General features: G+C 54.3%; 1 protein-coding gene across 10 annotated transcripts in view; it reads left to right on the top strand.

The window, feature by feature from the left end:
* The window catches only part of Camk2b (calcium/calmodulin dependent protein kinase II beta), a 100,381-nt gene that overhangs the window by 70,461 nt on the left and 6,123 nt on the right, over positions 1–23,797 (top strand). For 3 of the 10 annotated variants that reach the window (XM_008834071.1, XM_008834068.1, XM_008834070.1), the window contains exons 6-17: positions 5,419–5,491; positions 8,167–8,269; positions 8,344–8,427; positions 8,900–8,994; positions 9,116–9,238; positions 9,563–9,646; positions 10,387–10,429; positions 11,438–11,512; positions 15,969–16,006; positions 16,183–16,254; positions 17,694–17,738; positions 19,135–19,183. In XM_008834071.1, the coding sequence (XP_008832293.1) occupies positions 5,419–5,491; positions 8,167–8,269; positions 8,344–8,427; positions 8,900–8,994; positions 9,116–9,238; positions 9,563–9,646; positions 10,387–10,429; positions 11,438–11,512; positions 15,969–16,006; positions 16,183–16,254; positions 17,694–17,738; positions 19,135–19,183 (884 nt within the window). Of the gene's footprint in view, positions 1–5,418; positions 5,492–8,166; positions 8,270–8,343; positions 8,428–8,899; positions 8,995–9,115; positions 9,239–9,562; positions 9,647–10,386; positions 10,430–11,437; positions 11,513–15,965; positions 16,007–16,182; positions 16,255–17,693; positions 17,739–19,134; positions 19,184–20,614; positions 20,729–21,170; positions 21,300–22,264; positions 22,394–23,797 lie in introns of all 10 variants that reach the window. The other 7 variants (XM_008834076.1, XM_008834075.1, XM_008834073.1 and 4 more) reach the window with 4 other exon arrangements.

Genomic DNA, 23,797 nt, shown 5'->3' with positions numbered 1-23,797 from the left:
CCCCAGGGCAGTGGGAAAAGGGCAGGGAAGACCTGAAACCTTAGTTCAGAGCTAAGGGGCCACATCTTGTCCTAGACAGGATGCCAGGCTGAGGACTGAACCCTAGGTCTATGGGCCCCTGGTGTGGGGTGGGTGGAGGTACATGGATTCCATCCAGGTCTGGCTTCCTCATGGACACTTGGGCAGCCTTTCTCCCAGGGCCAGTCTTCACCAGGGATGTGATGAAGGATGATGACCCAGAGATGACTGTTTACAGCATGGCTGCTGGGTAGCAGACTGAGTGATGTATGGTGTCAGCTGGGGAGATGATGGCCCTGCCTCTGGAAGGCCTGTGTGGCCATTGGATACTATCCTGACTGCATCTTATTTCAGGGGTAGCTAAGGATGGTCAATTCCTGTCTGTGAGCCCTGTCCATCTCTGCTCATCCACAGAGATAAGTGTTTAAAAAAGGAAAGGGCCACAGAGGTCATTTCCAAGCAATGAAATTATGAATGCTTTTAAATTGTTTATCTTGTCTGTTTTATTTATTTTTATTTTTTGTATATGAGTATTTTGCCTGCATGTATATAAGAGCACATGCATGGTGCCCATGGAGGCCAGAGAGGGTGTCAGATCCCCCTGAAGCTGGAGTTATGAATGGTTATAAGCCACTATGTAGGTATTGGGAACTGAACCCCAGTTGTGTAAGAGCAGCAAGCGCTCTTAACCATTGTACTCTCCAGCTCCTATCTTGTCTATTTTAAAGCTCTTCTTTAATGAATATTTATTACATTTCTAATCAAGAAAAATGAAATTGCTATTGTTTTGTTGAGACAGGGTCTCCCTGTAGCCCCAGCTGACCTGGAACTTGTTCTGGAGACCAGGCTGGCCATGGTCTCACAGAGGTCCACCTGTCTCTGCCTCCCAAGTGCTGGGATTTAAAGGTGTGTGCCACCATGCCCAGTAGGAAAAATGAATAATATTTTTTACAGCAGCTTTTTGTGACTTGATTCTGCACTTGCAGGCAACCTTGCCCTTCACCACAGGCTCTGAGTTACTGTGGGAAGCCATGAACATCCTGGCTCATCCTAGCCATTCAGGTCTACCCAACGGAGTCAGGCAGCCAAGACTAGATCATAGAGAAGGACAGGTTTGGGCAGGCCTGTGGCCCCTCCTCTCAGCCCCAGATCCCAGGGGACTCCTTCAGGAAAAACTTTGTGTTTTGCAAAACATCCTAAGAGTCCCTTGGAGTAGAGGAAAATACCATTTTCCTTATATTCTACTTATAAGAGAAGCAGAAAGTGGGAGAGAGCCCCTCTCCCTGCTCTGAAGTGCTGGGTGGGAAATGTCACTGAACTGGGATGCTTGGACCTGAGGATCCCATGACCCTCCTGGAGTGTCTGATGTGCCCTACCTCCTTATCAGTGTCTTTCAGTCCCTGGTCCCTTTCCATTCCTGTGTCTCCGTATGGTGTGGGGAGTCCCTATAGGCCTTGTCAGCCCCAGACCTGGGGGCTGTTTATACCATTGAGGCCAGAAGGAGCTGCCCAGTCCTGCCTGAAAAGTCACTTGTGCCACTTCTAGCACTCAGGCCTGCATTCCTACCAGAGCAAGGACCACGCTGCCTCTCCATCCTCAGTCTCTGACAGACCCACAGTGCCCCCTGGTGGCCCTGAGGGACCTGGCCTGTACCCTTTCCAGCCAGGCTTCTTGCAACAGGGAAAGGGAGAATAGGGTTATACCACCCTGTCCAAGACCTATTGGTCTAAGGAAGGCTGAGGAAGGAGAGGCTGAGACTTCCCAGATGCTTGGGCTGTTCAGGTCCCAGGAACCTTTGGGAAACTCTAGGATGGGAGAGGGAGGAGCTCTGTGATCTCAGGCCCCTCCATGCCTTCTTAGATAGCAGGTGTCCTCACTACGATCCAGGGTACTCCTATGTGGAGAGTGCCCCAAGTATTCAGAGTCCTCAGGACCTAGTCCCTGGCCCAGAAGACACTGGCACTCCCTCTTACCACACACTTCTTGTTTCCTTTCACAAACTCTACCTTTCTGGGATTGAGGACCCCATGTGGAGGATGGGTGCTCAGTAATCTGACTGTGCAAAGGGTGGGTATCCCAAGTCCTGGGTAGGGGGTGAGTTATGGGGGAGAAAGCACAGGAGACACAAGAAGAGCACAATCCACTGCTGTGAGAACCCCAGCGCCTGTAGGGCAGTTCCTCTGCATCCTCAGAGTTTTCTTTCTCACCGAGCCTGTAGCCTGCACTAAGAGGAAACATAGAGCTGGGGTTCAGATCCTGGTGGCCTGCTGGCAGGAAGCTTTGTGCTCTGCCTCAGGCTTTGGTGCCTAATGGAAAGTCTGACTACATAACCCCCGTGGATTGTTCACAGCCATTGACTCACCCCAGGGTGGAAACCCAACATTGACTAGAGCCAAAATTGTGCTAAGATTGAGGGGGAAAGGACCAGGTACCAGGACAGAGTGGACCAAGACCACTCAGCAGTATCCAGTGGAGACACGTTTCTAATGTCCACAAGTCTGGCCTGGCAGTTGACTGCCAACTACCTGAGATTCGGGAAACAGAGCATCTGACCGACTGCCAGAGGCACGGCTCTCAGGAGGAGAAAAATGGACAGGAATGGCTTTTCTGAAGCCAGTTCTATCCAAGAAGTTTGGGCGTTCCTCTTGGAATGAAGCACAACTTTTATTTTGGAGTTTGTGGGGAAACTTAGGGGTGTCCAAGTTTTGTTTTGCAAAACAAGGAAAGCAAAGCTCACAACACTGGGAGCCTGTTTCTTATAAGTCTTGGAAGTCAGGCACAGTGGCATGTGCTGTAGTCCCAGCTACTTGGAAGGTAAAGTCAGTTAGCCTAGCAGTTGGGAACCAGCCTGGGCAACATAATCAGACCTCCATCTCAAAAAACAAAAACAATCCACAAAGCCTTAGAAAACAGTATGGCTCCTGGAAGCGTCGAAGGGGACCTGGTGAAATGCTGACTTGTTCCCAAGATGTCACATTAGGTTTCAGCTTGTGAGAATAATGCCTAGAACGTGGCCAGTGTCCAGAATGCTTCTTGGGGATGATTCTGACCATAGAATGACTTCTAAGCTACTCAGAGAATGAAGACAAGACCAAGGGGTTGACCCTGCCTGGGAAAGACGGCATACCGGTAATGGAGGTTACCGATCAGGCCAGTGGCATGAGGAAAGTTCTCCAGAGAGTGGGGGCTTCCCTGAGTGGCTGCTCTTGGGCTGGGTGGTTGTTCTATCCTGCCTACAGGCCAGTATTCTCATTCCCCCTCATATAGCCTGACAACATGTTCTCCTGGGATGCCCTGGTTTGCTTGAGCAACTGATTCTTGGATACTAGTAACCCTCTGAGGGTGACTGTGAAGTATGTGAGGAGCGTCCACCTGGTGATGACTGGACCAGGCAAGGGAGGGAAGATCTTGATCCCAGCAAGACTAGTACCTCTGAACACTGTAGTACCTTTGGACACTGAAGAGGTCACTGGTGGTGTTCTGAGGCCTAGCACCACTGGGAGAGGTGCCTCAGGATAGGAGGGTGGCACAATGTGTAATGCTGCAAGCACGCTGATCATGCCATCAGAGGGTAAAGCCAAAGGGCCTAGAGCCTTGACTGGACTTAGTATGGTCTCTCAAAAGACCAAGCTAGAGGAAACACACTGAGGAAGGTGCTGACTTTTACCCTTAGTATTCTCAGTATTTGTGTGTGTGAAGCAGGTTGGGCCTCTGCTGCTGCTGTGTAGGGAGATGGCACTTCCAGATGACCACAGCTGCACACAAATCACTCCATAGGGAGTGTGTCCTAGGGAGAGGGGAGGCTGGCCAAGCAGGGCTATATAGACCACAGCCGTGGCTAGGGACCCATAGTCTGAGCCCCTCCTTTTATCCAGACAGGGCCTCAAGTGACCACAGGGCCTGGCCACCCATTCTGTGCAGCCTGAGGGGCCAGTTGATCATTGGGAGAATCAGGAGGAGCTTGCTGCACTCTGCAGGGCCTCAGGGAGGAACTCTGAACCTATAATCTCACCCCTGCTGGTTTCAGGATCTGTCCTGTTTGGTCTGTGGGGAGACAGCTCTATCTACTTGAATGACGCTTGCAGTGCCCAATCTTACAGGCCTTGCCACAAACGCAGCTGACTCCTAGCCTACATAGGACTGAGCATCACCCCAAGGGACAAGTGCTGGATTCTCTTGGGGACCAGAAAGAGGGCAAGGACAAGGAATGGTACCAGGCAGAGTAGGATGTCATGCTAAATGGCAGTTCCTTGCTAGTAACACAGTTTTCAAAAAGAAAATGGGAGTGGGAAAGAGAGAGGAAGGGATTGGGAAGAAGGGGTCTTAAGACCCTGGAATAGGTGAGAGTGTGGAGGTGATAACATTAAGGAGAGTTGCCTCCCATGTATTGGGCATGGCTCTTTCTGAACTCATAAACCTTGGGACCACACCCTCCCACTAGGATGCTGAGGGTGACTTTCTCAGGAAGGAAACTTGGATGTAATTTTCAGTGCCACACTGGCCGTGTCCAGGTGTGGCCAGACTCAGGATGAGGGGGGCTGGTTTGAGAAGGGTGGACTCTGTACCCCAGGGAAGCCAACCTTTCACCCTAGTACTCCTATGATAGGGCACCATGGGACTTGTGCCTGGCTCCAGGGGCTCCTTGCGGGGGGGTGAGCTCAGGTCACAGGGCCTCTGTATACACAGGGCTGGTGGCCCAGAGTCTGATGTGCTGAAGGACAGGAAGATCCCAAGACTGACACTGATAGCTGTCCCCAACTAGGAAAGAGTTGGAACAAGGAGACTCCTGTGCTCAAGCTGCCCACTGGCCCAGGAAGCTGAGCTAGATACCCACGTGGGTAGAGCTGGGCTGTCCGGTGTGGCAGCCACCAGCAACATGGATGTGCAGGTGCATGTCTGTTAAGATGAAGTAGCACACACCAGCCTCTCAAAGCAGATGGGCTCACATGCACACCATGGCGTTCACGCCCCACCTGCACTGCCCTTCCTTGCCTTAGATTCCCCACCCTCTTGCCCTCTGTGCTCACTGCTACTGGCTTCTCTGCCCACAGGTTGGCGTCAGTTTGGCCAACCTGAGCCTGGGAGGGATAAGCTGGGAACTGGAGGAGTGCTTCTACTGAAAGTTATTTCCGTGGGTCTGGTCTTGTCTTCTAAGCAGACCTGGGCTCAGAGAGGAAGGGAGAGCGAGGACCAGAATAGCTGGCCTTGGGGTTAAGAAGGAGCCCTTCTGGCCAACATCTCCTCTCCCTTTGATTCCCTACATCCTCCTGGCTTCCTCAGAGGCTGGGGATGGAACCCCAGTGTGCCACAGCACCACTGCCTTCCCCCATGTCTCCTGTTGCTGCTCCCCTCCCCAGACACCCAGGGCCACTACACTAACTTGCCTGCTGTTTGCCATAGTCACTGCATCCAGCAGATCCTGGAGGCTGTTCTCCATTGTCACCAAATGGGGGTCGTCCACAGAGACCTCAAGGTGAGTTTCTACCCAGCTCTGTGCGAGGTTTTTGTCATCCACACTTACATGTTTTATAAAAGAAGGTGTGGAGTGGGGGTGGGTGGGATGTGGAAGATGTGTGTGCATACTGTGTGCTTGCATGAAGGAATGTTAGTACTTGTGTGTATGTCTACGTATAGGGCCATGTGCATATGTGTGTACATAAAGGCACCTGTATATGTGTATATATGTGTTTGGGTGGGCATGCATGCATGTGTGTGTGCATTTATGTGAGATGTAGCTGCACACATACTTCCCATTGTCTCCAGAGCTGGAAGAAGCAGCCTTCAGGAATCAGCCTGTTAGCAGATGTATACTCAGTCTTTTTCTAGGCTCCTACCAAGATGCAACTCTTGCAGGTGGGGACAGGTAGTTGGGGCAGAGTGGTAAGATCAGGCTTTGCCTGGCTTAGCCAACTCCTCTCAAACCTCTCTTTCTAATACTCTGCTGCCGAAGGCTGGACTATGAATTTGAGGCTCTGTCCCAAAGAACATTTGTAGCTGGTTGTGGTGGCTCATTTCTGTAATCCCAACACCTGGGAGATTGAGGCAGTAGGATCAGAAGTTCAAGGCCAGCCTTGGTTACCCAGCAAGTTTGAGGCCAGCCAAGACCCTGTCTTATGAAAAGAAAAAAGGTGGTTCAGCTTCTCAGAAGCCTCCCCCCCTCTCTCTCTTCCACCTCTCCTTCCTTCCCTCTAATCTTTGCTTTTCCAAGGCCTGGTTCAGCTTGTTGCTATTGTCTGGGGACAGTGTGGATGCCAAACCTGCCCTGAGTGCATTTAAGGGTAGTTGTCTCTTGAGCTTTTGTGTTGAATGGTGGGGGGATCACTCCTTCTTAGGCAATGGATTGGGGCTGGTCTTGGCAGCTGCTCTGGAGAGTGTCATACAGAGCAGACCTGGGATCTCACCCATATGTCTTTATGTATCCCTGCCTCCTTGAGGGTCCTGCTTTATCTTATCTGAGTCAGCCAGATCAAGGCCCCTGAAGAGGGGAATGCCATTTGTTGTTAGTTTTATAAGGCATGGACACTCTGTTCTCAGAGAATTAGCTTTGAGGCTAAGGCATAGAAAAGGAAGTATGTACTCGTTCACTTCCTCAAGTCTGGACAAATTGCATCTTCCTGTTGAGGGGGCAGAATATCTCTCCTTTCCTGAAGAGAAGTCCCACTGTCTTAAGGCAGACACACAGATGGCACCATGTTGGGTTGCTGATACTCAGTCATGGCAAAGAAAAAGCACAGGACAACTGGCTCATCATGGGTTGTGAAGGAGCCAGAGTGCAGCCCAGCCTCCGTGGGCCCAGCTACTGCTTCCCTCTAGGGCCCCAGGCTTTCTTGCCTGGCACTTTCCAGGGTCCTAGTTTGCTTGACACCTTCCCCACCATCAGTTCCTTTGAGAAGGGGCCGGGATCAGAGCATGGGACCAGAATTGCAGCTGAGGCACCCTGTTCCTCCTCTTTGCAGATTTTCAGTGTGGGGCAGACAGCTTGCTGTCATTGATAAAAGTCAAGATGGGCAAGGCTGAGGGTGACCTCTTCCTGTTAGCAGGGAGAAGGGAGTTCTGGTGGGCCTGCAGTGTTGGCCCTGGCTGCTCTGCAGCCACAGCTTGTGAAGCTCTGGTCTGCCTATGGGACCTGAGCAGCCAACTCAGGAGTACACATCTTTGTGTAGGGTGGGCATACTTTGGTCCCAAGGGCTACATTGCACCATGTAAAGTCTTGGAACCTGATACCAAAAGCAGGCCATGTGGCAGTGTGAGTCCAGGAAGGGATCCTCTATGGAATGATGAGGGTGCCCATGAGTTTGCCAAGAGGATCTGAAGGGTCAGGAGCCCCCTGGTGGTCAGAAGCCAAGAACTCCCTCCTGAACTTTGAGCCCTGCCCTGTGACCTAATCTCTGGGAACTGGTACAGCTGCAGGGACAGGCCAGAGTGACTGGAGGCTAGACAGGAATGCCAGGGGAAACAGTAGCAGAGGGACCCCTCAGGCCCTCAACAGTCAACAGACAGCAGCCTCTTAAACTGCTTCTGTAGGACAGAATAAATGTCCCTCCAGCTGAGGTAAGAACGATATTCTCTGAGGGGGCTTGCATGACCTTTCCTACCAGTGGATGCAGATGGGCAAGTAGCCCGTGCTTATCTTCTGCCCAGGGTGGTGGCACTGACTAGAGCTGGCTGTGCCTGACAGGTAGATGCCCTGGGCTGACCCAGGCATTGTGCCCCTAGTGGTTCTTCCATCTCCTGTGAGGGCCACTGCCCAAGCAGGAAGTGCCCAAGCCCCTCAGCAGGTGTTCTCCACCATGTCAGAAATAAGGAAGGCAGGACCATCCCTCTATCAGTGGGAGTTCTAGGATTATAGAAGCCCCTGCAACCTTATATGACCAGTCCCTGCAGGTTTGGCTCCCATTTTAAGGAACCAGGATATCCAAGTTTGGGCTAAAGGCCAACTTCCCTCTAAAAGGCTGGAGATGCTCTCCTTGTCAGGGGAGTTGGCCTGTAGAGTGCAGGCTTAGGAGTCAGTCATGCCCAAGGATACCCATGTTGGAGGCAGGCTGTGCATCCCTTTCAGCAAACTGCTGCTATCTCTGTTTTGTGCCCCATCCCTCCCTTAACTGCCTGGGATATAAACACCATGCCCTGGTGGCCATCTTCCTGTAGCCTGAGAACCTGCTTCTGGCCAGCAAGTGCAAAGGGGCCGCGGTGAAGCTGGCAGACTTCGGCCTGGCCATCGAGGTGCAGGGGGACCAGCAGGCATGGTTTGGTGAGTGCCCAGGGGGTGGGCCTGGGCTACTGGCAACTCCTCATGGCCCCTCATGGTCCCTTCCCCTTTGATAGGATTTGCTGGCACGCCGGGCTACCTGTCCCCTGAGGTCCTTCGGAAGGAGGCATATGGCAAACCTGTGGACATCTGGGCATGTGGTGAGACCCCTGTGTGAGGTGGGTGGGTTGCACAATATGTAGGGGAGGCATTTCTAGGCTTACTCCCTCTGTCCTGGAGTATGCAGGTTACTGACTTACTCCATCCAGAGCCAGGTTCATGTGTCATACCTGCGTTTGGGCTGTTTTACACCCGCATTAGAATTATCAGCATGCCATGGGCCATTATCTGTGTACACTGATGCTCAGCATAGGTCTAGGTCCAGAGAAAGCGGACACCAGGATATAGGGACCAGGGACTGTCAGACCACATGACAGGATGGCTCCTTAGGTAGGGTTTTCTCCCACAGGTGAGGGTACAGAAGAGGGGGCTGACTGGGCTCCCTAGTGAAATAAGGTGGAGTTGGAACAGGGGGTAGAGGCTGTTGGTGCCAAGCTTCCCATGGTGGGGGCCAAAGGGACACTGAGGATCCCAGGGCCCTCCAGGCTGTGCTGCTCACGTCCCCATCCACAGGGGTGATCCTGTACATCCTGTTGGTGGGCTACCCGCCCTTCTGGGACGAGGACCAGCACAAGCTGTACCAGCAGATCAAGGCTGGGGCCTATGACGTGAGTGGGTGCCGGGTGGGAGTGGGCCTCCTGTTGCCACACCCTGGGTCCTCTCCCCCATTCACAGCCCCTGCCTGGGGAAGAGTTTCAGCTTTGGCCTGTGCACTGCTTCCTTCTGTAGTTCCCATCCCCTGAATGGGACACCGTTACTCCTGAAGCCAAAAACCTCATCAACCAGATGTTGACTATCAACCCTGCCAAGCGCATCACGGCCCATGAGGCCCTGAAGCACCCATGGGTCTGTGTAAGTCATCCTTGGCACCCTCTGGAGGCCAGATCCTGGTGGGTATAGCCAGGGTATTGCCAAGATGGCCCCAGGGTTTTGTTTCTTGCATATGACTTGTCCCCTGGTCTGTGAAGGACAAATCCTGAACTCACAGATGAGTTGGGGACATCAGGTGGGAGCAGGTGACCTCTCATTACCACGGTGACTGGTAGCATTCAGTATGTGGGCCCCTGAAATACCACTATTCTGACCCTGTCTCCTAAGCCTCTGGGGTTCTCCTAGGATACAAGGCTGATACTTCTAAAGCTCCTTACTTCCCTGTGACTTCCTCTCTCCCAATAGCAACGCTCAACGGTGGCCTCTATGATGCACAGACAGGAGACTGTGGAATGTCTGAAGAAGTTCAATGCCAGGAGGAAGCTCAAGGTGAGGCTCAGCCCCCATCCTTATGACTTATGGGTCCCATGCTGGAGTTGGGAGTGTCATCAGGATCTGAAGAAGAGGAGGCAGGAGAAGAAAGCTATCAGAATTGTGCTTATTGACAAGTCCAGATCACATGAGTCTAGGCCCTATGATAGCCCAAAGTGTCATAGCATGGCCTCAGATGCAGAGTTGGCCCCTTCAGCATCCTTGCCAGGAGCATCCTGAGGACTCTGTCAGACTCCACACCTGGGGCTCCTGTAGGCAGAAGGAGCCTTGGCCCAGATCAGGTTTGGTAAAGAGAGTAGAGCTGTAGGATGGTCCTGGTGGACCAGGAACGTTGAGGAAATAGGTGGGCAAGGCTGATTCTGATGATGCCAGTCAAGACCAGACCTGGTCCTTGAGACCATTGCTTGACTGAGTTCCCCAAAGCCCTGAGGGCAGCCCTACTGTCTTGGGCCTGTTAGAGAAATGAAGGATCAAGGAGCCAGAGGAGCTGCCATGGTGGTGGGCCATCCTGGCCATGCCCACATTTCAGTCTTAATGCTGTGATTTGTGAGTAGCATGAGGGTTCCTGGTGTGCTTTAATTGTGACATGGTAACTTGCCTTGGCACAACTGCTAGGCTCCAGAAACCCCTTGCCTTTCTGAAAGGCTGAGCTTGTAATCTTGGGGACAGGGGTCTCTATCCAGAAGCCAGCAGGAAACAGACTCTAACAGGGTGGCCCTGTCTGTGTTTCTCCTTAGGGGGCCATCCTCACCACTATGCTGGCAACACGGAATTTCTCAGGTGAGACGTTCTTCTCTAGGGAAGACACTGTGCCATGGTGCTACCCTTGCCCTGCAGGTTGTAAGTGGCCGAATGCCCCTCCTTCCTTACCATCCCTCAGTCCCTTTCCTCCAGGCTGGTGAGGGCCCAGCCTCTGCCCTCATCTCCAAGGCCCACTGCCAGAAGGCCTTCTGGCTCCCTCATTGGGTGAACAATGGGAATCTGCTATGCCCTGCCCCACCTCCTCCGTGTTGGGTCTTCTCCTCTGTGTTGGGTCTATGTCCCTCACCTGACACCTTAATGTCTGTGATGCCCACCACCTGGCCTGCCACATGTGTCTGTCCAGGCGTCTGTTGGGCAGCCCCGTGGTCTCCTTGTCCTCAGCGCTCTAAGCACCATGTTGTGTGCGGGAGGTAGCAGGAGGGAGGGGGATGAGCGTGAGGTCTATGCACCGAGAACCTTCCTTTTCTTAACTCTGGACCGGCTGCCTACCCTGGTTGCTCAGAATGAATGGTGCGAAAATGAAGTCTCAAGGGTCTGTTAGAGACCCATGGGGCCCATCTGGGGAGACAGTATTGGCCCCAGTGCCCAGACAGCTATGTCTGTGGCTTCGTCGTCGTCGTCTGACACTAAGTGTGCGAGCGTCCGTGGTCGTCTCTCGTTGTCCGTCTGCATCTGGCACCCTGCCTCCTGTTACTTTGCTGTGATGCTGTACTGCCGGGAACGGGCACACATGGTCACACCAACACTAATGGGACTGTCCTGTCTGCTGTGTGCCCTGCATGCCCCGCTGGGCACAAGAAGCCCCACTGGGGTGTTCTAAGGAGAAAGGAGGCAAATGCTTTTCGGTGTCTATCGGCCCAATCTTGTTTCACTCTCCTGAGAAAGGGATTCTGGAGCCATCTGCCACCTAAACTTTAACTCTAATCTTCTTCTGCTTCCTTTGTCTCTTCTCTTTCCTCACCTTGCCCCCCCACCCCGTCTGTGTCCGCCCCCTTCCTCCCCTCGTCTCTAACCCGGTGCTAACAGTGGGCAGACAGACCACCGCTCCAGCCACAATGTCCACCGCGGCCTCCGGCGCCACCATGGGGCTGGTGGAACAAGGTAGATGTGTCTTGCCCAGTGTCCACCCGCTCCCGCCCATCCTTCCTGTTGGCATGCAGCCCCCCTGCTGCACGCAGCCACTGGCCAGGCCCCTAGAGCCTCCCTAGAGGCTGGCAGCACCCCCTGGGAGCTCTGCTCCTGTCGTAGTCACATCCTAGCAGAGGCCTCTACCCTGGGCAAGGAGGCAGCCCCTCACTTCTGTCATATCATCTATAAAAGGAAGGGCCATACCAAGCCTAGGCACATTTGGTCCTGGCCTCTGGGGTCTGGAAGACTGGAGACCCCATTCAGAATGACCCTGATCTCACAGAAAGCCACTGGGCCTGCTGCTTGAGGGTGTCAATCCTGGAAGGGGAACTATGACTACAGAGGTAGGGATGTTGTCCCAAGGGAGCTGTGGGGACCAAGGTCAGTCCTTCCCTTGGAGAAGATGGACCTAGTGGTCTGTGCTGCAGTTTCCCAGAGTGAAAATGGGGATAGCATCAAGTGTCTGGGAGCTTTCGAGAGGTTCTCCTGAGAGGAGACCTTTCTTACATGGTCCCAACCCCCCTGAGGAAGGAGGTGGCCTCTGTCAACCTGTTCCTTGGGGTGGTATAGGCCCAGTCCCTCTGAAGGCTAACTGACACTGGGACCTCATCATGGGCTCCATAGCCACCATCAAAACTGAGTGCTGACATAAGGTTAGAGTAGACACTGAGCATACAGGGCCAAACCAAGTCTTCTCCAAGTCAAGTTTCCGTTTTTCGTGGAACCACAGCTGGTGGCTGGAGATAGGGCATTGGATCCATAGCCTGGGGCCCAGCCCTTCCCATGTGCCTGCCTGGCTCCATCTCACAACTCACCAGGGCCACAGGAAGACCTTCACAGCTGGAGGACCCCTCCACCTGGGTGATGCTCAGGCCATCCTGGACTGTTCTCCCCACAGGGGCCCAGTGTGGATAGTTCCAAATCCATATTTTATAGCCTTTTTGAAGTCCATGTGAGAGGGAGACTAGGTTCAGAAAAATGATGAAGCTCGTGGCTCCCAGGGAAGCCCTGTTGCCCAAGGGACATATGTGAGACAGGTCACCTCAGCCTGCTCTGCCCAGGACTCCTCCTGCAATGCCCGCCTGCCTGCAAGTGAGCCAGGGCAACCTTGCATGAGGCCACCTGCATGTGTGACTCTGCCCCAAGTGCTGAGGGTCACTCTGTCCTGGAGGGAGGTCAGTGCATGTCAACAGAGCTCAGCATGGCCATCCAGGGAGACCAGATAGTGGGTGAAGCAAAGCTGAAGGTCCCACCCACTCCATTGGGTTGGCCCAGTCCAACCATGCTTTAAGGATGTATATCAGGGATTTCCCTTCTCCACGTCTCTGTCAGACATTCCATTGTGGCAGAGCACCTCAGCCAGCAGGCAGGCCCTTGATGTAGAGTGTGTTCCAGTTTGACAGCCATAGTCCCTCTCACATTGAGCAGATATGGGCCCTAAGGTGATTGGTGACTGTCAAGCTGCGTGTGGGCCTTCTGGGAATGGGCAACGCCATCCTGAGTTGGAGGTACAGACCCTAGATATCTGGAACCCTGTGGTTGCTTAGCCCACCTTTGACTCCAGCTATTCCTACTAAATACTTTTAACTTTGGGCACCCCAGAGGAGGCTCCTCTGCCTGTGAACTGTGGTGTGAATGATGTGCACAGGCTTCTGTCTTCAGTGAACTGTAGTTAGTCCAGGACAGTTGTGAATGCTGGAGAAAGACAGCCCCCAGGAATCAGATGGCCAGGGCTCATGCAATCAAGGAGACTGGGCTGTGCATCCCATGCTGTTCCCAGTGCACACAACGGCTGCTGTGAGAGGAGCAGGGAAGATGCTGATGCATTACCTCTGTCTGCTCCCAGCTTCCCAGGCTTGAGCCATAACCATGGCTTGTCCCAGGCCTCAGAGGAGCATGTCTACCCACATATAAACACCGGCTTCTTCCCACAAATAACTGCTAACATCTCCAGTAGCACAGCTTGGAAATACAGTTTTGATAGACTTGAAGACATAAATGGAAATCTTTTAAGACCAAGGACAATACTGGGGTCTCTGGGCCTAATCCAGGGAGTCCTCCGAGAATACTAAGGGGTACCATGGTACCACAACTGAGTCTTGGACCAATATTGGCCTGCACTGGTTCCAACTCAGAATCCGCAGGGAACGCTTTGGGTTGGCTGCATGGTCTGCTGGGAGATGTAGTCAAGCCTGCCTTTTGCAGACTGCCTTTTGAAATTGCCACATCTTAGAAATTTGTGTCCCCAGAGAGGATAGGTATTTCTTCTGCTCAGAAAGCTATGACAAGTACCCTTAAAATGGGACAGTCTCCTCCCCCTATCCCCCCCAGCCATGTCAACCACAGGTCTTCAACAGAGTGGGTTTCAAGCTGCAGCCACAGCACCCAACCCCCACACAAGGGCAGCCCAGGCTTCTGGTATAAGGCACTTATCTCTGAGAATGAGCTGTGTAGGGAAATGGGGAGAAAGAGAAGGGGCAGCATCCATGGACAAGGAGGACTGTGCTTGGAAGTGAGTTATAGGGAGTGGTCTAGCCCCAGTGAGCAGGTGTTTCACAATCCACAGTGCAAGAAGTGGGAAGTCGACATTTCTAGTTCTGGGAACCCACCTGACAGGACTGCCCTGAGGTTGCAGACCCAGGGGGGCCTCGGGCTTGAGGATGAGGTATGAAGGGCAGGGCTCAGGTTAACTCCAGAGACCTGCTGTGTGACTCTCTGAAAAATCCCTAGGCTTGTAACAGATTTTTTTGTTTGTTTTTTGAGACAGTCTCCCTGTAGCCCCAAGTGGTTTGGAACTTGTAGACCAGTTTGGCCTCTATCTAACAGGAATTAGCCTGCCTCTGCCTCTGAAGTGCAGTGGTTAAAGGCATGTGCCACTATACCTGGTGTTGTAACAGAATTTCTGAGATAGATAATAACCCAGAGGAGGGGTACTGTCAGAAACTGGGTGCCCACAGTGGTGCTCCAAATTCCCGTTTCCCCACATGCAGAGCCAGAGAGGGGCCAAGCTGTGGTTATCTGGCCAGGGAGGGAGGCAGTCAGCAGTGAGGCCAGGTCTGGTTTCTGAGAAGAAACGAGCCACATGGAACAGTGGCTCATCAGAACCACCGTGGGGCAGATACCGAGCCCTTTGGGGTTCTGCCTCAGAAGCTTATGGCCTGGGAGTCTGCATTTCTGATCACAAAGGTGGTGGCTTGCTGCTGCATGACAGGAAACCCTTTGAGGATGTTGCAGCCCTAGGTGTAAGTGTGCCTGACACTGTGTCCCCACTCAGGCCTGCTGTGGGCCTCTCTAGCAGGCATGAGAGGCTGAGGTCAGGTATGGCCATCCAGTATCCAGCTGTATGGGGAGGGTGGGAATGGGCCCTGGGGGCAAGGGGCTACACATACCCCCTGCTCCTTGTGCTGTGCCAGCCCTGGCTGCCTCTCTAACCTACTGTGCTGGCCACATGGCCACTTGGCTCTTCTTGGGGAGCACTGGGCCAGGACAGGCTGGCTTTGCTGCCCTGTGTGGGAGCCTTTCTGAACCAACACAAATCTTGTTTTCTCTCTCTTCCTCTCTTCCTTCCTCATTCCCTCCCCTCCTCATCTTTCCTTTTCTGTAAGGTAAGCTGACTCTCTCTCTCTCTATTTTTGTTGTTTTAGTTCTGTAATTAAAACTCTAACCTCTGCTGTGGAGGATGCAAGTGTTGGGAGTGAAGGATGGGGCAAAGGCAGGCCCACCCTGATCTCTAAGGAGAATCAAGGGAGATTATGTGCTGAGTCCAGGTGTCTGCCAGGGCTTGTGGGCAGAGAGGCTGAAGTTGGCCTCTGTTATAGCCACCAAGAAGTGGTTCCATGACCAGGGCCACTGGGGCTGTTCAAGGGGAGGAAAGGGAGGCTGTAGTTTAATCCTGGTGCAGAGGTTTGATGCCAATCAGAAGACAGATGGGTGGTAGGCTGGGACAAGCCACTCTGTGTGACAGTGGTCTTTGGTCCACTGCCCTAGCGGGAGAATGTGGAGGGCAGGACCCAAATGAGCATGACTGTCCCTCCCTGTCCTGCTGCCCACCAATCCACAACCTGGCGCCGTTCTGGGAAGTTGGTGGGGGGGGCTGTCATCATCTTGCCTGCCTTTTGGGAGTCAGAGGCACAGGGTTGGGAGGCTGTTGGATGCCTTGCAAGGAGCTCCAGAACCATGGAATATACTGGGGTCAGGACGGTCCTGGGATGAGGCTCCCTGAGAAGTCTGGCCCAGCCCCGCTGGAGAGTCTGCCACTCAGGGTCAAGCCAGAAGCTAAGGCCACACCTGCCTCTGACCTTGGGCTACTGGGGCTCAGGTCCTGGGCTTCTCTCCTAGGGAAAGGGGCAGAGGTTGGGGGAGGGGCAGGAGCTACAGCGGCCCTAGGCCCTTGGGACTCAGGATGCCTCCTTCCTTCCCAATGCAGCAGCCAAGAGTTTACTCAACAAGAAGGCAGATGGAGTCAAGGTGAGGTACCAACTAAGCCTTCCTCCAGGGGAGTTGGGGAGGAGGATTACAGAGCCTACAGTTCTACCCCAGACCCCAAGGTTCCAGCTCTAGAGGCTTAATCATGCCCCAACAGATACTGGAGCCAGAGACATGACTCTCTTTCCCCTAACAGCTTCTCTTTCCTCTCTCCACAGCCCCAGACAAACAGCACCAAAAACAGCTCGGCCATCACCAGCCCCAAAGGATCGCTCCCTCCTGCTGCCCTGGTACTGAGCTCCTCAGCCCCTGCCCCTGTCAATCTCGCTGTCAGAGAGACCCTGCAAAGCAGGGTCTGATGTGACCCTGCCTTCCTCTGACAGCACACCATCACCAGTCCCACATGGAGATGCAGTGGAATGGCTTAGAGATGGGGTTTGGATCCCCAGATGAGAGGCCATTGTCAGGGGGCGCCTGGATCAGACAGGTGCAAGCCTGCTTGGGGAGCCCCTCCTTGGGACCCTGAGACATCCAGATGCTGGTTAGAGACCTAGTTTCCCATCTGTACTGACTTGTGGGCCAAATTCTCTCACAAAGCTGTAATGAGAGGCATTCGGGATGCCAGTGAGGTAGAAGGCCAGTAGACTGCTGTGAAACCCTGTCCTCCTCAAGGACCCTCACTTGTACAGCTATAGTCTACCCAGCTTAGAGGGGCCCAGTCTGGGCTCTGCAAGAATTGCAGATATGTCCTGAGTCTAATAGGAACTATGGTGGTGCAGGGGTAAGGTGTGTGGTAGCAGCCACAGTGGGCTTGCCCATCTGTGACTGTTTTCATCAAAGCCTCCAGACACACTGATCTGTGCAGACATACTGGTCTGTAGATGACAGAGAGGGAAGTTCAAGGGCTCCTGACCTGGGGTGCCCACCATGCCTCTACTATGTCCTTCCTTACTCCTCAAGAAGGCATTGAGCCAACTCTGGCCCCCTTGTCTTGTGGGGGCTTCTGTTCTAGTGAACCTAACAGTTGGCATTTCCAGAGATGTGGGAGTTGTGACCTGGGACACCAGCCTGGGGATGGATTTTTTGGAGTTTGCTGGACTATAGGATCTAGAGTTTACTGAAAGCAGACTTGATATCTCCAGTAGAAAGGCTGGCTTTGCCAAATGGCCCCCTCGGCTCCCAGAGGGAGCACAGGAGAGAGCCATCCTGGTTGGAGTGGGGTTGCTCAGAGCAGGAGAGTGGCAGGAGAGTGCCAGGCATCAGCCCACCTGGTGCCTATGGCCATTCACACCGGCCTCACAGCCAGCCCCACCTTGGACCCTGTCCATCCCATGTGCCACTCCCACCCCATAACATTTCCAAGCCTGTGCCCCCCATGCTGGGGCAGAGGGTAGGGAGAACTCCCAGAGTCAGAGCCCACACACTACAGCGTCTCTCAGGCCCTGTGAGCTCCATGCTCCTGGCTTCTGGCCTGGAAAGATCTGCTGGTTCCATCATATTGGGCCTGATCTACACCCACTCAGGGCCATCACTGACTGCCTGCTGCCTCCATCCCTACTGGGCCATCTCGCTGACTGCCTACCGCCTCCATCCCTGTCCCTCTGCTCTACACTCTCTCTAGGCGGACCCTGGTTGCCGCCCACTCTTCTGGCTCCCTGGCTCCCCATCCTCTGCTTCCTTCTTTCTCACTCTCCCTCTCTTTCCTTCCTCTGTCTGCCGCCTTCTGTAGGAGCCTCAAACCACCGTTATCCATAACCCAGTGGACGGGATTAAGGTACTGCCACCACCTCACTCCTCACCCTTTCCTTGGGCAGGAGGTGTGGGCCCAGGAGGAGGGTGTGGACGGTGACCTGGGGGAAGCATTTGTGCCCAGAGTAGAGAGCAGATCTATTGTGGGCCTGACCCCCAAGACAGGGCAGAGTCCAAAAGCCTATCTGCTTGGGGCCATGGCAGGGCAGGACACAATGGCTCAGTTGAAGAGGGTCACTCTGTGGCCGGCTCTCAGCAGGCTCCAAGGGTCCCCCCACTGCAGGCCATGGGGTGGTCTGCTTCTCAGGAACCTCGTCCCTATTCTATCGACTGCCTTCCACCTGTATTTCCTGATGTGGCCCAGTGCTTCCTGCTGAGTGGATCCCCCTCCTGCTCCTCTCTGCTCTGCCATCTGCTCCCATCACATTGGCATCATCACCTGGGCCCTAGAGGGGCTGGCTCTCTGTGGCGTGGGAGGGATGGACAGGTGGTGGAACCATTTCCAGTAGAGCAACTGTGCCAGACTGACAGATAAAACTCGAACACAGGCATGGGTTCCCAATGATCCCACAAGGTGCCACCATGGGGACCCCCACTTTCTCTGGCCAGCACTTGCACCATAGCGCTTTCCATGCCAGGGATCAGGGGAGCTGCATATCCCCCACAGTTCTTGACACCATTAGTCTGGTTTTCTCCCATCTGAGTAACTGATGTCTTTTAGGCCTTGTGTATCAGGTGAGGTCATATTCCCCTCTGAGGGACTCCTTGTTAACTTTTTGGACTAGGATAAGGCTGCCCTTATATCTGACCCCTAGTTCTGGCCCAGAGTGGAGTTCAGTCAGTGTCCATACCAGGGGTGGTCCTGCAAGGACCTGTGAGATGCTCCTTTGGTCTTCTGGATGGCACGTGGATGATCTGAAGGTCAGCAGCCACTTGAAGGTGGCAGAGGCTGGGCCTCACTAAAGGTCCAGGCCTGGGAGTAGAGGAGGTCTCACCTCTTCTGTGAGAAGGGATCTCCCATATGAAAACTGCTCACTGTGACTGTCCACTGCCCAGGCTCTGTGCTTTCTCTGTCACCAGGAGTCAGTATTATTTGGTCTTGAAATTTCAAGAGGTCTGTTCTCTCACAGAGGCAGCTGAGTGTCTCAGAATCTCTTGGGGAAGGCAAAGTTATGGCCTTTGCTGTTGGGGATGTGGTGGCCTGCAGGGGCAAAAAGAGCCCTGGGATGGGAGCCCTTCTAATAACCCACACTGCCAGAGCCTTCTCTTCCAATCACTGCCCTAAGAGGACCTGTCCCGGGAATTCCTCAGGAGTAGCCATGCTGAGGTCCCACCAGGGACCCAGGCTGGTCCCACCATTGGCAGTGTCTTGCCTGTCCTTGGCCACATCTTGACGCCCCCCATCTCTTCTGTTTTCTCAGGAGTCTTCCGACAGCACCAACACAACCATAGAAGATGAAGATGCCAAAGGTACCTTTGCGAAAGCCTTGCCTGGCCGTGCCAGGCTGCTGTTGGCAGTGGGTGGGCCTTCTGCAGCATCCTGTCCTGCTATGCAGGCCATAGTACAGTGGTTCAGGAGCCTGGTGTGGGGGCCTGTCTGGTGTGGGTCAAAGCATGTCTGAGACACCATGGCACATCTCGGGCACAGTGCACAAGTGAGGAAGCCACAGCTTGACTTTGGGGCCAGTTCTTCATTCTAGGAGCCAGGAACTCAGTTCTGGAGTATCAAGTATGTGGACAGAATTTGCTCAAGATGCTGTTCTTCTCTGAAAGTTCCTAAGCTTTTGCCAGGCGTGGTGGCCCACGCCTTTAATCCCAGCACTCAGGAGGCCGAGGCAGGTGGCTCTCTGTGAGTTCAAGGCCAGCCTGGTCTACATAGTGAGTTCCAGGACAGCTGGGGCTACAGGGAGACCCTGTCTCAAAAAGACAAAAAAATAAAAAAGTTCCTAAGCTTTTGGGTCTGTTCAGCTTGCATGTGTTGAGTGGCCAGATAGCCAAACGGTGTTTCCTTTGATGACTCAGGGGCCCTCTCCTGAGGTGGGCTTCTGTGCTGCACCCTGAGCTCTGCCCAGTGATGTTGTGTGTTCACCCCCAAATGACCCCAAAGCACTTGATATCAGTGAGTAGCCTCCCAGTTTCTTCCACTTTCTCTGCCTCCCCAGGATGAGGTCTGACAGACATGTTTAGGACACACACTTTCTCTCTCTCTCTCTCTCTCTCTCTCTCTCTCTCTCTCTCTCTCTCTCTCTCTCATATAAGTCCTAAACTACCTTAGGATGTCTCTAGAGGTCATACAGAGGTTACTCATTTGCTCATCCCCAGTTATGATGCTGCCCTGGGCATCCTCGACACCCAAGAGTAGAGATTAGCACAGGGTGTTGGCCCTTGGGCATAGGAGAATGGACATCTGCCCCAGAATCAGCAGCATGGGTGGGACACTGAGCTATGAGGGAGGTAGCTGGGCCTCAGATTTACAAGGGCCAGGAGCAGCTGAGCCAGGAGCAGCCAGGCCAGAAGCAGCAGATGAGGCTGGGAGTGAAGGCAGGAGCTGAAGTAGAACAGGCCGGCAGAGTGAAGGGCACTGTCCCAGGCCCTTCTCACCTCAACTTTGTATCAGGGAGAATCCCATGCAGGTCTGTAACTAGGACAGCCGGGACAGTTCCCATGGCCATCATGCTGACCATCACTCCAACATCCTGGCATATCCTCTGCAAGTCTTGGCACAGGTCCACAGAATGAACCCTCCTGACCCCTATGGGTGCTCCCAGGAGTGACCCTTTTCACTTCTCCCCTAGAGCCCTGGCAGTGGCCTGGGATTCTATGGCCTTAACCTTCTTCCTTCTTGCCTTGCCTCACTTGGGTCTTTCTGCCATCTATCTGCCTGCCTCTGTTCTGCCCTAGTCCCCAGGGTCCCAGATGTCCTGAGCTTGGTGAGGAGGGGATCAGGAGCCCCAGAAGCTGAGGGCCCCCCGCCCTGCCCATCTCCGGTTCCCATTAGCCCCCTTCCAGTCCCATGTAAGTAGCTTGGGCCCTGTTGCCGTGGGGTCACTTTGAAGGGCCTGGCAACCCTCTCTGAGGAAACATCCAGAGCCAACTGCCCCAGCCGTCTTTCTACAGCCCCCTTGCTGGGGATCCCCATGGCTGCCCCTCTGTGAGCCCTGGCCAGAGGCCTCTAGTGGCCTCTAAGAATGCTGTCCTGGCCCACTTTCCTACTCATAACCACTAGACAGTCCCTGAAGTATTGGGCCTTGACTCCAAGGCCACCAGAGCCTGCGAAAGTCTCTCTCTGCCCCACCTCTGGAGGTTTCTTGCTGATGAGACTGGCAGCCCGTGGGAAGCTGGGCCCCAGGTCGCCTTGGGTTGAGAACAGCATCCCCTTCCTCCTTCCCTCCTGTCAGTTCTGTCATCTCCTCATGTCTGTCTGTCTTGTGTTCATGTCTTGTCTGTTCCACCCCAGCCCCCAGGATCTCTGACATCCTGAACTCTGTGAGAAGGGGCTCTGGAACCCCAGAAGCCGAGGGCCCCCTATCCGCGGGGCCTCCACCCTGCTTGTCTCCGGGTCTTCTAGGCCCCCTGCCCACCCCATGTAAGTAGTAGCCCCCAGGCCTGCTGCCTCTGCTGCCAGAGGCTCGCTGAGAACGGCTAGCATTCAGCTTCCTGCACCCGCCATGCACGGCCCAGCTCCCCCTGGACTAGGATGCCTGATGGGTGTCCAGTCTGACTGGGTTTACTCAGAGCACATATGCTAACACAGCTGGGCAGCTACATGGCTTCTTCCTCTGGGCCCAGCCCTCTGGCTCATCTCCTACCTCTACTCCCTTCCTGCACGCCGCTCACCTCACTTCATCTCAGGCTCACCCCTGGGCAATAATTGGCTGGGGCCCCTCAGCCTATCTCTCCCCCAAATTTTCTAGCCTCACTGATGTCACTCATGGCCTACCCTGCCCTGGTCACAGTGCTCAGGAGCCTGTCCCCAGAGCAGCCCCTGGTTCTTGATGTAAACCATCTCTGAGCACCACTCCTTAATTGGGGCAGGGGAGGTCAAAGAAGGTACCAAAATGGGAACCTTAACCAGGACCTGTGGACAAGGAGACATTCAGGAGAGGAGAGGCCTAGCCTGCTGCTGGCCTGGGTTATCCACATGGGCCAGAACCATCCTTCCTCCTTAACATCCCTCCTCCCCTTCATCCACTCCTCTACTCACCTGTCGGGCGCTTCCTGAAGGCCAGTTACCTGCAGTGAGATCCTTTGGCTTCTTCGGGGCCAGGTTGCCTCTCCTTGGAGGGCACCCTCCGCCCACGGCAGCTTCCAGCTCAGCCTACCAGAATAGACAAATGCTTCTATCTGTGTTCCTGGTGCCTCCTTCCACAGCCTTTCTGTCCCCCTCCCCATATCCCTCTCTGTCTTCTCATGTGCCCTATATCCCCATGTCTCCTGTTAGTGGCCCCACATCTCCCTCTGGCTTCCCCTACTCTGGCTTGGCTCACCTCCCATAGGTTTATTTCCTGCATGCCCCCCTACCTGTGTTCATGTATGTCTGTTCTGCCCCAGCCCCCAGGATCTCTGACATCCTCAACTCAGTGAGGCGGGGCTCAGGGACCCCAGAAGCTGAGGGCCCCACACCAGTGGGACTCCCACCATGCCCATCTCCGACTCTCCCTGGCCCCTTGCCCACCCCATGTAAGTAGCATCTTAAGTGACCCTGGCAGCTCCATGGAGGGGCAAACCCCCTATCGTGGTATCTGGCCAGCCTGACTCTGGGAAGACCCAGCTTGTGGGTATCTGAGGGGCACAGCATCTCTCAGCCGGGTCATGGGGAATCATATCAAAACATATGAAGAAAGCATTGCATTTCGGTAAATGAAGAGTATCATCAAAATGTGTGTGCATATTGTGGACACATGTATGTTGGAAGGCTTCCAAAAAGCTTCATGAACCCAGAGTCCTTGCTACTCTGTGGCCACAGCATTCTGACGGGAGAAGGTGGTGGATAGGTGCCCCTGCAGTGTATATAAGGAAGAGGGGTCCACCCTGGGACAGGGCTGCTTGAGTGGACAATATGACAGGAAAAAGAAACTCCTGAGAATTCTGGAATGTTGGCTGCCAAGCTGGACATTGGGGTGTGAACTTGGGGGGCAGCCAGGGGCAAGGGTGGTTGTTGGAGAGAGAGGCTCAGGCAGGCAGCTCCTCAGCCTGTCTGCCGACTGCCCGCCAGTATCACTTACAAGGATGGATGACATCCAGGGCTGCAGCCACCACTGCCCCCGCCTCCAGGGAGATACAGGGCTGGGGTGGTGCTGAGATGCTTTCAGAGAAGAGGCTGCCGGGCCAGGGCCTCGGCATGGCAGGGCAGTGGCTGGGTGAGTAGCAGTGACAGGAAGGCTTGGGGTGGCCCACCCCTATCGCCTCTGCCCATTAGGCGGGGTGGGAGGAGCATTGTAGGTGACCAGGGCAGAAGGAAGGTGGCAGTGGCCCACAAGGTGGGCATCCATAGCTTGTAGGCTCCGGGGGGTAACATCTACACTTGTGTGGCCAGGGGTAGATCTCTGGCGGACATAAACTCCCTAGAGCATTCCATGGCCATCTGAGGGGATCAGAAGTGAAGTGTAAGGAGCACAGCCAGGTTATTTCTGGTGCTGGGGCTGGGAGGACAGGGCGGGAGGGAGGGTGGACAGCAGCCGGCACTCATGAAGCACGGAGGGGATGCCTACAGCTGATGGGTGCAAAACCACTACTGGGCGTGTCAGCACCTGCCCTGTCTGGGTTTCCTCTCAGCTGATCTCAAGGGTCCCACTGCTTTTGTGGGGACCAACCTGGAAATGATCTTCCCTCAGGGTCAGTTCAGTGACTGGGTGGCATCTCTATAGCCAGGTCTGTGGGGAGCACCAAGTGATTGGGCCACCTTAGAGGCTGTGACACAGCCCTTTAAGGGTCTATCTTGGCTCGGGGAAGGGTTCCTGTGGGAGGGGACTGGGAGCAGGACTGGGTGGTGGTGTCTGGCCATTCTGTGAGGGGCTGGGCAGTGGCGGAGGAAGACATTCAAGAAAATGTAGGGAAAGAGGGGTGACGTTATTGGTGATCGTG

The sequence above is a fragment of the Nannospalax galili genome, unplaced genomic scaffold (genome assembly GCF_000622305.1).
Source record: "Nannospalax galili isolate Female #2095 unplaced genomic scaffold, S.galili_v1.0 scaffold996, whole genome shotgun sequence".
NCBI classification, from domain to species: domain Eukaryota; kingdom Metazoa; phylum Chordata; class Mammalia; order Rodentia; family Spalacidae; genus Nannospalax; species Nannospalax galili.
This window is presented reverse-complemented; position numbering and strand designations above follow the sequence as displayed.